Source organism: Rattus norvegicus, chromosome 1 (assembly GCF_021556685.1).
Source record: "Rattus norvegicus strain SHRSP/BbbUtx chromosome 1, alternate assembly SHRSP_T2T, whole genome shotgun sequence".
NCBI lineage: Eukaryota > Metazoa > Chordata > Mammalia > Rodentia > Muridae > Rattus > Rattus norvegicus.
Genome location: NC_141534.1, coordinates 202555471 through 202569173, shown reverse-complemented (window position 1 = coordinate 202569173; position 13703 = coordinate 202555471). Strand labels below are relative to the sequence as shown.

The 13703-nt window shown below is 45.1% G+C and overlaps 1 protein-coding gene across 2 annotated transcripts in view; it reads right to left on the bottom strand.

The window, feature by feature from the left end:
- Dock1 (dedicator of cyto-kinesis 1) overlaps window positions 1-13703 on the bottom strand; it is a 509283-nt gene that overhangs the window by 349655 nt on the left and 145925 nt on the right. For both annotated transcript variants that reach the window (NM_001143858.1, XM_087561118.1), the window contains 1 exon segment: window positions 13338-13446. In NM_001143858.1, coding sequence (NP_001137330.1) covers window positions 13338-13446 — 109 coding nt within the window.

Here is a 13703-nt window from a genome sequence, read left to right as displayed (position 1 = left end):
TAAATGCCCAAAAGCCTTCAGGATATGACTTCTCTCTCCCTAACTCACCAATGTAACCCCTTGAGTAGTGTAGAAACCCAACTGGACCTATTGTACAGTCTCATCAACACACACACACACACACACACACACACACACACACACACACAAAGAGAGCTTACACAATTAGAACACTCCAAATACTCCAAAACATCTTACCAGTTTATAAATATTCACTCGGACAGAGCCAATGAGTTTTTTGAAGCTCATGTATGAAATGCCTTTTCCCTCACTTCCTTACACTATTGCAATGCAATGCAATTCTTCCTGGGAAGGTTTCAGCATCCCACTCCTCTTAGTCCTTGTCATGTGCTAATCAGCTTGCTGGGTGAGCACCAGGCCTCAGTGAAAGCTGTAATGTCCCTTTGCATCAACTCAGGTGACAGGCCAGAAATGCTGCAGAACCCATCTCACAGAGTCACAGGTTTACAATGGTTTCAGTTGCACCTGCTTGCCCCGAAGCCCTTCTCCCAGCTGCTCTAACTCCTCACTCTCTACTCCCGCCATTAGGTCTCCATTTTTGTTGCAGTCTCATGACCTCTTCTTTCCCAGGACCCCTTCCCATAGCCCCTGCTTATAGAAAAAGATTCTAGAGGGGCATGAGTACACTTGTCTGTATATGCATTTGTGCATGGGTGTGTGCAGCCCAGAGGACAACATCAGGTACCATTAACACACATACACTGATAGATCGATGGATGGATGGATGGGTGGGTGGATGAATGGACAGATGGATGGAGGAATGGTTAGACTGCATGATTGACTCACTGATTGAAGCAGGGTCTTTCAATGCCCCAAAGTTCATAAAGCAGGTGAGGCCGGATGGACAGTGAAGCCCAGAACTTCTTCTGCCTCTCAGTGCTAGCATGGCAACTGCACACCATCACACACCAATTTTTCATATGGGTTCTGGGAAGCAAACTCAGGTCCTCAGGCTGACAAGGCAAGGACTTCACATCCTGTGCCATCTCCCCAGCCCCGAAAGACATTCTTATAAGGATAAACATTCTCTTAAAGAGACAGTCACGGGGCTGGGGATTTAGCTCAGTGGTAGAGCGCTTACCTAGGAAGCGCAAGGCCCTGGGTTCGGTCCCCAGCTCCGAAAAAAAAAAAAAAAGAAAAAAAAAAAAGAGACAGTCACTGCATGGCCATGAGGATCATTAAATACTGAGACGAATGGAACATTCTGCCCTCTGGTAGACATTTCTTACTCCAGTGGAGACACAATCACTGCACCAAGAGGAGGTTAACTTTTAAGCAGAGGCACATTCAGGCCTGGGGTGCTGGGCTCCCAGCTACCTGAAGCAACCCGCATCCATCTTTCTGAAGTGAATTTGAGCTCAGTGAGACAATGGCAGCTCTATAGCAATGCTTGTAGAGTTGGATAGAGTCAGTCCCCTAAGGTTTTTCTCCTTCCAAAGCATCCTATCAGATATGCTGGTCTTTTACTGTCTCCTCTAAACACCAGAAGCATGCTGTCAACAATCACACTGTAACTCTAAGGTGAAGATTAGAACTGCAGGGAGTCTAGAACTGGCATGTTCTTGGGATGTAGGCATCAGATCTATACAAAGAAATGGGGATTTTCTCCTTTTGTTTAGAATTTATTTAAGATTTCTGCAATGTGCAACCAAAATATACCCCAAACACTAGAAACATAAAATATAGATGTAACTGATCAGTACTCGCAGGGACTGCATTGTCCCTAAGTATGGGGTACATCAGCTCTCCTAGGGCTGGAAACTTCAGTTCTGCTAGTCAGTTTCTACCCACCCTAGCATCTTCCTGAAAGGTCCCAAGAGATGGGTGCATATGAAGGTCCCAGACAAGAGCCAGTGGCTGTGAGAATGGAGCTGTTTCCATCTACAATCCAGTTCTTGCAAGAAACACACTCCACACAATTAGTTTCTTCTTCCCTTGCAATTTTGTTTCGTACAGTCACTATAGTGACACAGAAGGATCCTGAGAGATAACATGCATCAGAAAGCTTTGGCCACCGAGAGGCCGCACAAATAGAAGGGATTAGGATTATTTCACACTGCACAATCCATCAGAGCAAAAAAGCAGAAGATAAACTCCCTTAAACCATATGGGAGTTGAAATCTGGTACTTCCCCTGCTTATTATATAACCAGGCATCCAATGATGTCCAGCAGTAACTCTAATAACCTATCACCAGCAACACACACTGAAGGGATACCAGGCAAGGGGCAGGCATAAGATGTTAACCCAAAGGTTTAAGATAGGGAGAAGGAAAAGAGGAGGTGGGAGAGGGATAGAAGGAGAGGGGCAGAGGGAGAAGGACAAAGGGAGAGGGAGAGATTACTACTTAAAGATAGTATTGTGTTGGAACAGGAGAGGTAGCTCAGCCATTAGGAGCACTTACTGCTCTCACAGAAGAGCCGACTATAGTGGCCAGCACCCGTGTGGGGCAGATCAGAAACACATGTAACTCCAGCTTCCAAAAATCTGATGCCCTCTTTCTGCCTCCCCAGGCACTGAACTCACATGTGCACATAACTAGGAACAGATACATAAATAAAAATAACAATTAAATCCTCAACAACATGAAAAGACTGCACTATATTACATGTGACAAATGAGTCAATACAAAGACAGAGGCAGGTGTATGCACACACCAATGTGCTGCCCTGACCAAGTATGGGGTCCCCGTGACAGAGTGGGACAGCCAGGGCAACACAGTAGCTTTTAAGGAATGTCTCAGGGATCAATGATCCAAGATGTCCAGAATTTCTAGAGTCTTTAACTGTGCCTATAGTTGCCTGCATCTAATTTGGTGGATGAAATATCCCTGGCACCCTTATCTCTACCCACCTGCAACCACAGATCCATCATGGCCTCTACATTGGATTAAGTACCATAATTTCAATTTTACATCCCATCACCAGCCCTGCAGCTCGTGGAGTCTCACATGGGGAACACCAATCCAGGAAACATACGTAACATCTAAGAGATTCTTCTGGTAATTCTGATGAAGGTGGGTCCTGGGCATGGGCTGCTAAGAGTCTACAACAGGCAAGTCAAACATCACCATCTCCAAATGTCATCAGCACTGGGGTGGAGAGTCCTGCTTTATTTCACCCTCTGCTTCCTCTCTCAGCCTTTATAGCCTCTTCTGCAGGCATCAACCAAGATGACCCTTCGAAAAACCAGTGGTGACTTGACCAGAGCAGGATACACCATGCTAGCCTGGTCTTCTATGATCTGATCCTCCCAGGAATCTGATCCTCCCCTGCTGATTCAAACGAGCTACAACCTCTGAACTATTTGTTTGTTATTGGGAGGTGAGGGGTTTAACACAGGGTCTCACTATGTACCCAAACTAGGCTTGAACGTAGCTCTCACTTGATCTTCTTGTTTCCTTTTTATGGTTGGTGGGTTTTCTTGGTTTTTCTGGTACTAGGGGTTAAACAAGGGCCTCACACATAACTAGGAAACAATACAAACCCTGAACAACTTTCCAGGCCCTTTTGCTATTTTGTTCTGAAACAAGGTCTTGCTGTGTTTCCCAATCTGTCCTCAAACCTGCAAATTTCCTGCCTCGGCCTCTTAGTACACCAGCAACACACCAGATAAGCAGACAAATGTCTCACTTTTGAAGACCACAATGCACCCTGTCAGCTGCCAGCCTCCACTCCACATTTTCTTTTTACTCTTCCTTTAAACTTTCAAGAATCCTCCACAATATTTCCATAAACCGAGACAGCCTGTTATTCCAAACCTTATGTTTTTCTATTAGTTTGTTTTGTTTTACTTTTTCTAAAATAATATACTTATATGTGTTTGTGTGTCTGTCTGTGTGAGTGTGTCAGATGCCCTAAAACAGAAGTTGTAGGCAGTTATGAGCTGCCATGTGGGTGCTGTGAATTGAATGGGGGTTGGAGGGTGGAGTAGTCTGAAAGAGAAGTCAGTGCTCTTAAACACTGAGCCATCTCTCCAGTCCATTATGCTTTTCTTAAAAATAATTTACTGTAAGTCATAAAGCAAGAACATGTGTGAGTTTGGATAGACTCACCCACTATGTGATTCTGCCTCTTTGGAGCGATTAATGGTTTATCCCTGTCTTGCTCACTCAAATGTACCCATGAGAACACAGACTGAAATGCATTACTCCTGTACTGGCCTAGCACAGTGCAAGGCACAAAGTGCAAATCTCTTACCCACTGAGACTTCTCTTTACATGCGCCCTACCCCCAAATCCCTATACTGGCTGGTTTTGTGTGTCAACTTGACACAAGCTGCAGTTATCACATAGAAGGAGCCTCTGTTGAGGAAATGCCTTCATGAGGCTCAGCTATAAGGAATTTTCTCAACTAGTGATAATGGGGTGGGGGGCAGGACCCAGCCCATTGTGGGTGGTGCCATCCTTGGGATGGTGGTCCTGGGTTCTATATTAGAGCAAGCTGAGCAAGCCAGGGGAAGCAAGTCAACTTGTTTCTTGGTCATGATGTTTGTGCAGCAATAGGAACCTTGACTAAGACAAATTGGTACCAGGAGGGGGTATTCCTGTGACAACCTGACCATGTTTTGGGGAGGAATGTGGAAGGACTTTGGAACTTTGAGCTAGAAAGAACCATTGGAATATTAAGAGCTCTATTGGATATTCTGTAAAAGCTTGGAAGATAATGTTGAGAACAGTGCAGAAGATGGAGGCCTGGCTTATGAAATATCAGAGGGAAGATTCTTTCCGGGGCTGTTGCTGTTTTGATTGTAAAGGTTCTGTGATTTTGGTTAGCTGGGACTGAAGAATCAGCTGTGACTAACAGGATAACAGAATTACTACAGCAAAACCTTACATTACTGGGACTATTGATGCTGGTCAGCTGGAGCTAAGAAATTAGTCGTGATTAAAAAGAAACCAGCATCATTCAGGTGAAATCTTCTGGGAAGTATTTTTTGAGAGCTGTGTTCCAGAAATAGCTAAGGTTGTAGCTCATGCTGTGGCTGGACTTGGTAAGGGGTAAGAGTCATCCAAGTGGTACTGGTTTTGAAGACATGAAGGGGTCATGAAGAACCACAGAGGCTAGGCACTGTGAGAGGCCAGGGAAGGCCATTGGTGAAGGTGAAGCCTCAGTTTCAATTGACGGCCCAGGAGTGAAGGGATCATGCAAAGGAGTTGAGGCTTAGCCTCATGAAGAGAGCCTATGAGAGGCTCTTGGTGAAGCCTAGTTGCAGTGGAAGACAGCAGAGTTTTGGAGATGCCAGTACCATGAGATGACCACCAAGAACAGCAGCAGCAGTAGAGTACAGGCATCTGGAGCCTAGAAGACAAGATGTGTGCTATAAAGGGCAGAGCTCAAAAAGTGACCCAAGCCCTTGAAAGAACCCAGAAAATTGTGGGTGGATCCCAGACACTGGATGGTTAGAGTTTAGTTTTGCTTTTCATTGCCACTGAGCCCTGATATTTTTCTCTCTTGAAGGAAGAAGTATTTTAGTGGAGTCCCCAGTTAAGAGACTTTGAATTTTAAAAAGACCGAATTTTAAAAGGGCTTGGATATTTTAAAGGCATTGAAATTTTACTATGTAAGAATTTGTAAAGACTGTGGGACTTTTAAAAGTTATTTAGATCTTGAGGATAAACTAGAAAGTAAGGGTTGAGGCTTCCTAGTGATGTGTTTGTGTGTCAAGTTGACCAGGGGTCACTTGTACTGGCTGGTTTTATGTGTCAACTTGACACAAGCTGCAGTTATCACACAGAGAAAGGAGCCTCAGTTGAGGAAATGCCTCCATGAGACCCAGCTATAAGGCATTTTCTCAGCTAGTGATCAAGGAGGGAGGACCCAGCCCATTGTGGGTGGTGCCATCCTTGGGCTGGTAGTCTTGGATTCTAAAAGAGAGCAAGCTGAGCAAGCCAGGGGAAGCAAGTCAGTAAGTAACATCTCTCCATGGCTTCTGTATCACCTCCTGCTTCCTGCCCTGTGTGAGTTCCAGTCCTGACTTCATTTGGTGATGAACAGCAATGTGAATGTGTAAGCTAAATAAACCCTTTCCTCCCCAGCTTGCTTCTTGGTCATGATGTTTGTGCAGGAATAGAAACCCTGACTAAGACACCCCCCAAATAAGCATCTCAAATAGCTGAACAAATAAAGGATTGTTGCTAGGCATAAGTAAGCTTGCCTGTCAGGCTCGATGCTACTCGGAGAAACTGAAGGAATCCTGATGATGACAGAGGAAGAACAAGGGAGCTAAATGGCATGGTTGGCAGGAAGCAGGATGTATGCCAGAGCAAACACGAGAGACCCGAAGACCAGGATGGAATGAGTAGGAAATCATGGGCTCCTCAGCAGAAACCCCATCACCAAAGGAGAAAATTTCCCACTAAGCCCTGTACAAAAGGCAGAGCAGATAGAATGGATAAAGTGGCCAGACTCCAACTCAAATGCTTGCTCTAAGACAAGGAGGGCCATGGTGATCAGCACAGAAATCAGTCACGAGCTAAAGAAAAAGACAACTCTCTCCCACTCGCTACTCATGAAACCGCTCACTGTAGGGTTAAGATTCTAAAAGCAAAGCTCTTACATTCAACAATAGGAAAATTAATTTGATGAGAAATCACTGGATTGAGCAAATGAAGGCATGTCCGCTCAGGCACATGCCCCAAAACTGGCACAAGGTGATTACTGCTATAATTATGGCTATGCTCACCAGGAAAGGTGGCTAGGTTTTAACAACAAAGGAAGAAAACACAAATGATACTGTCCTTGTAACAATTCTCTCACTCAGGCTAGAAGGAGAACCGTGCAAAGGCAGGCATGCTTAAAAAGAGTGGGCAGGCAGGATCTTGGTGTTACTACTGCACATCTGCAAAGCTGGCTACTGCTGCAGTCTTCTGCATGCAGCAGAGACAGGGCAAAGAAAAAACTGTACCTTGCCAGGGGTCTCCAGAAAAATGTTGCTTACACTTCTGGTCCTATAGAGACATCGAGAAACCTTGTAGTGAATCAACTAAGCAGGAAGCCCTGGCCTGAAATTTCATTGTTTCTGGACTTTGGAAACCCTTGAAGAAGTGCAGAACAAAGACTAGAGTAATGCACTTGGGAGCATTCTAAACTAAGGACTCCTTGTCCTAAAGGCATAACATACCATCTCCATTGCCACCGTCTCCTGTTGATTCTTAACTAGCACACACTACAACTTTACTGGCAAGCACATACAAGGGGGCCTTGTCAAATCAAAGCTGAGAAGCTGAAGGCAGGCAGCACAGGTGAAGCCAACAGAAAGGCTGCACCAACTCAGATCCTACTAGTGCACACAGCCACTGGAATGCAAAATTAGCTTGGCTTCTTCCAACTTAAAGAGCAGGCAAGGTCCAGAAACATCAGGGTCACCTGAAAGCTGAGCCAGAACCTCCTCTCACTTAGAACTGGAATCTGGCTCACAAGGTCTTTAATCAACTGAGTCCACACCAATCTGTGAAGGTACTGGCCCACAGATAATGTGTCAGGCTAACTGCAGATATATAGCCCAGTGTCTTGGGTACAACTCGTAATCATGTAAACTTCTGCTATGGGTTGAAATGATTTGATCAAAGGTTACATGCATGTCCAAAGTACTTATGAGTATGATCTGACAGCATCTTTCTCAGATAAAGCAAAGTTGACATAGAGTCAGGCTTCAGTAGTGTGGGTACAGCTTCCACATGACTAAAGAGGAGAAAGGTCACAAGATGTAGACACATAGGCAGAAACCCCAGGAAAAGATACAGACTAGAACCAGATGGAGGTGTCTATGGGCTGGGGGTGGCTGAGGACTACCAGATTCTGTCCCAGACCACGCAGAAGGAATCAGCCTACTGGTGCCATGATGCCAGGTTTCCTATCCACAGGCCTATGAGAGAATGAATCTATGCTGTTTCAAGCCACTACATATGAAGAAGTTTCTTTGTACAATCCCAGAAAATAATACAACCTCTATGTTAACTAGGTCTTTCGCCTTCTGGACTCTGGCATCTTGTCAGCGGCACTCTCTAGAAGGCTTGGCCTGTGGCAGATTCTCAACCAAGTGTAGCCATTCCTGTCACGGCTGACTGGTCTTGGGCTGTAGCTTCAGCTGTTCCTATATTCTCATTCCATAAGTCTTTTCCTTATGCGGTGACATGACCTGGAAAGTCTTCATGTGGAACATCACATCCTGTGCCTGAGAAATGCGAGAAACCAGCAAGTACGGCACACACCAGGGCCGCAGCCATGGCCACCTGCACTGCCCACAGCCTGTGCTGCCCACTGCCACAAGGACAACTACTACTAACCCTTAAGCAAAGGGAGTGAAAGAAAGACGATACTGTTTGCTTTGGGCAAAAATTTCAGACTCAAAATGTGACTTTCTTAGGCTGTCTCCTGGTCTACAATGGTCCAGGCCCTCACTGGCTACTATCCTTACCACCGCAATCTTCCTCTTCCCCAACACAGCCAATAACCAGAGGATAAAATAAGTCCTGAGAAACAGAGTAGCTTCCTCCTTCCTCCATGCCACTGAGAATTAAGTAGAAGCATAGACAGGACTAGATGCACAGGAAACCGAGCCACACTATCTTACTTCACAGCACTAGGCATCGAAAGCACAGATGCCGCATGTGTCTTGAAAGTGCAAAGGGCACTCTCAGAACCATGAGAGGTTCAGAAACTGAAGCCCTCAGGGCAGACCAAATAGAACAAGGATTCTGCCAGGACAAGAAACGGCCAGCCATGAAAAGTTCATAAAGAGCTGCTTATGAAAATAAAAGGGGGAAACCACCTCTGTGTTTTGAAAGAGGAAGCGGATTGAATAAGCATCAGATAACAGTGTGCTGGTGAAACACTTGGTGGGTCAGGTTAGACTACAGTGGGTCTTGACTTTCCTAACACTGCAACCCATTAATATGGTTCCCCACTTTGTGTTGACCCCCAACCATAAAATTATTTTCATTGCTATGTCATAATTTTAATTTTGCTACTGTTGTAAGTTGTAATGTAAATATATATGTTTTTCATGGTCTTAGAGATCCCTTGACCTTTCTTTTTTTTTTTTTTTTTTCGGAGCTGGGGACCGAACCCAGGGCCTTGCGCTTCCTAGGCAAGCGCTCTGCCACTGAGCCAAATCCCCAACCCCTTCCCTTGACCTTTCTAATGCTGCGACCCATTAATACAGTTCCTCATGTTGTGGTGATCCCCAATCATAAAATTATTTTTGTTGCTATGTTGTGATTGTAATTTTCCTACTTTGTACATTTGTGTGTGTGTGTGTGTTTTCTCTTGATCTCAGGGAACCCCTGTGAAAAGGTCATTCGCCCTCCTAGGGGGTTGTGACCCATAGGGGGAACATCCCTGGGATAGAGAGATGGTTCAGCCACTAAGGGTTCATACTGATTTTGCAGAGGATTCAAGATGAGTTCCCAACATTCAAATCAGGTAGTTCACACAACTGCCTATAACTCTAGCTCCCAGAGGATCCTACTCTTCAGCCCTCTCCACAAGTACAAGTATATACAAGAGAAACCGGGGGGCGGGGGTGGGATATTAGGGTTCTATCACAAATCCACATGACAAAGATATAAAAGTTGTAATATTCTATGTGTAATATATATGTTACATGCTACTAGCCCTGCCTCTTTAAGTCTACATTGATGTGTTTAACCAAGCACTGACCAAAAATGATTGTGAGGAAATGTGCCTGAACCAAAAATATACAGACTTTTTTCTCATCATTCCCTAATCAGAACCACTATTTACATGGCGTTTATACTGAATTACATCAGAAGCTATACGGACAAGACTTGACGGATTGAGGTAGTAAGCTGAGCACTTGCCAAAAGAAATCTTTCTCCTCCTCCTCCTCCTTAAAAAATTAAGCTAATAATAAAAAGTAATAGACTAAGGAGAATGAACAAAGGTCACTTGCAAATGCTAGCTCATGTTTGCAAGGGATTTGAGCATCTCAGGTCTTGGTCTATCTTGGTTGAGACCTGGAAGCAGTGCCCCACGTGCACTGAGGGAGGACACTATGTAAACACACGACTCATCATATCTGTGTTCATGTGGGAGCACTCTGAAGTAGAGCGGCACCACAGCGGAGGCTCAGAGACCTGAGGTGATGAGCAACTCTTCTGTCTTCTGAACTTGGATCCAGATAGGCAAACGAAAGGGCCTTGGGGCAGGGTGTGAATGGGCACTGCCATCAGCAGACAGGGAGCACCCTGTCGGTCACAGTTCCACAAAGCCCGAGTTCTCATTAGTGCAGACTGTCATATCTGACTCTTAGTCACCATCGCCCTTCACACACTCAAATTGTTTGTCTGGGGAAAATAAATGGGTAAACTTTGAGATTTGCGACTGGAGATGGCAGCTTACCCATGCTGAAGAATTTGACGTAAGACATAAGGCAAAGAAGAAAGAGTATTATTTCTAGGCACATTAAAATCCTGCCTCTTGGAGGGCAAAACCCACCCATCAGCTCAAATGCAAGTGATTACACAATGACAACATGCCAGCACAGCTCGTTTCAGGAAGGCCAGATGGAAATCGCACCGGGAGAGGGTGAACAACAGGACAGACTGGAGGACTTCTACCTAGGGGCAGTCCCTGGAAGAGGACAAACCCTCACATGTCTGTGTATCACCCTCAGTTCAGGAGGCTCAGATTCAATTAGTCTTGACTCTAGTCCCAGACACAGGCCCAAGTGGCAGGGGCCCGCGGGTCCGCAAGACGGTGGAGAAAGCGCAGAGAACTATGATAATATATTCATTCAGTGCTGCACAGGAAAGATGGGAAAGAGCGACAAAGAACAGTAAGAAGTGCAGCTTGCAAATGTGGGCTGAGATCCATTAGCCCTTGCTGAAAACACAGTGCTTCGCAGCAAGCAATTTTACCACTGAACAACATTAGTCTAGAATACACTAAAAGAGAGTAGAAACTGCCTGAGTGCACCGTGTGGAACGGGGCTGACATTTTTCACGAGCCATTTTCAGCTTCATCTATACAGCAGAGACACTACAAGTGAATGCACACAGAGAGATAAACAAACATGCATGGCAATCTGGCAGTCATACAGCACAAACATGCACGCTTACAGCCACTCACACATGGACCCACAATGCTTCCACCCTACCCAGACGCACAGAGCTACATATACATCGGTCTATTACATACAGACACATACGCACACTTGCAGGCACATGCACCATGAGAATGTGCACATGAATTGCATCCCGGCACCAGCAAGCTAAAGCACATAGAGTGGCAGCCCCTTGGGAAACATTATTTAATCCTAGAAAAATGCCCCGGTAAAGAAAAACCTGATTCTGCACAGTTCTATTTCCATTCCAATATTGGCAAAACAGGAAGAGTAAAAATAATATGTGAGCCAAGACCCAAGTCCAGGGACCCTTATTTCAGCAACACAAACGAGCAAATGTGATGAGATCATACAATACCAAATTAACAGTAAAGGAAGAAGAAACTTGTCTTCCAACTTGCAGACGGAAGGCCTGCAGCAAGCACGAACGTCACCGAATTTATCCGTGTATCTTACAATAAAACACCCACCGCAGGAAAAGCTTCCTGGGCTCCACTGACAAATGGCTTGACAACCAGGGAGGCAGGCAGACACCAGTCAAGCCCAATCAAACTTAATAATATAAGAATATATTTAGCTATCTAAAATTACTTCTGGTCTCAAAACTTCCTGGGACTGCTTTTTCTCTATTCTCGCACAGTGTGCGTCTGTTTCCCTCAAATGCCACTACATTCCTCAGTAAAACCTACCGGTGAAAGCTAATTTTAACCCGGGGACGTCAAGGCAGCCTTAGGCAATATCACACTGTCAAAACAACTAAGCTAAAACTTTTAATAGATGCAGGACATGGCTTTTTTCATAGATTTGGTGGAAATTCGAGTCAAAAGTGGACTGAGAGATTACAAGTGACCACAAATCATATTGGAGGCAGAGAGGAGGTCACAGCCTTACTCTTGGTCAGCTGAGTCACCTTGTACAGTGGGACAAGGAACCATGCATGCCCTTGTGAACACCCACATCCTCATTCTAGATAGCACGGCAAAGCTATGCAGCTGGGAGATGCCATGACCAAAACATTTTTAACACAATAATAACAAGGAACTCATTTGAAATTATCCACTTTAAAAACAAAAAAAGAACAGAAAAGATGCATCTTCTGTGTTGACTGTGAAGCTACAAGGACTCACTTAGAAGATTTGTTTTTGTTCCTAGCTGAACTTTAGCAGGCAGTGAACTCCAAATTGTACAGTTTGCTTGGTCATAAATCAGCCCATAAAAGTCCACATAACTGAGATGCCCAAGGGTTCGGGAGCCTGGGACTATTTCTCATAGCCTCTCCACGCCCTGTCTCTGGGACAACTCCAGTAAAAGTCCTAGAGAAGTTCCCAGCCTTCTTCCCAAGGACAGCAAAACAAGAGGTGATCATAAATGGCTGAAGAGGGTTTGGGGAGATGGTTCAGTCACTAAAGTGCTTGCCTTGCAAGCATGAAGAACTGAATTCAATCCTGCAAAACTCATTTTATAAAACAAAGCAAAGCAGAGGGCTAGCACAATGGCTCAACCATTAGCAGCGTTTGCATGCATGGCATAAGTAAAGTTTGTGCAAGCATACATATACACACCAAGCACAGTGGTGCACACTTATTCTCTCAAAGATGAGCAGGCACAGAGAGATCGATCCCTGGAGCTAGCTGGTCAGTCCAGCTAGCCTAATTTTTAAGTTCCAGGTTCAGCTGTAGACCCTGTCTCAAAATCCAAGAGTGGGTTGGATGTGATTCAATGTCTTTAATCCCAGCGCTTAGGAGGAGTAGGCAGGTAGATCTCTGAGGCCAAGGACAGCCTGGTCTAGAGTGAGCTCCAGGCCAGCCTGTATGAATGACAACAAAGCTCAAACTCTAGTGTCAATAAATGTGCGTGCACACAAATACATACAAACACACAAAAGAAATGACTGAAGAGAAGAGGAAGAACAACGACGTCAGTCACTCAATCTCCCTCCACAGCCTGAAATCTTACTAATGCTCCATCTATCTCAGCCACCCCACAGAGTCTCAGACACAGGATGTCCTGAAGCTATGCATTAAACTGACTTTAATAAATTCCCTTTATTCATATAAAGTATATTCGAAACTTCTCTGTGACAGAGCAAAGACATAAGCAATAGTTGAGTCACCGAGAGAAGGGAGAGGTGAGGACCCACTGCTCATAGACCAAGCTGACACTCACGACTAAAGGTCTCTCGGTCCAGGAGGGAGCTGCCTGAGCCTGGGCGAGCATGGTAGCACCTACCTTCACCCTGACTGTGAGCTCCGACATGCTGCTCATCATGTCGTTGATGGACCGGAACAGTTGCAACAAGGACTCCACGAAGTCGGCCTCCCCCTTGTTTTCATACAGCCTGCAAGAAACACACAACATGGTGGGGACCTGAGGAGAAGACCCCTGATGTGCACTCTGCATCCACGGTACCTGAGGGAGTTAATGGAGGACCTGTTGGGAGTATGAGGTACCATCTCCAGCATCCATCAAAAGGCGGGTGTGATTTGACACAACTACAGAGACATGCATCAGAGTGGACTTAGTCACAACACATAATGCTGGTGACTTTACACAGTTCATAAACCTATCTAGCAGGAGATAGACAAAGGGAAGTCT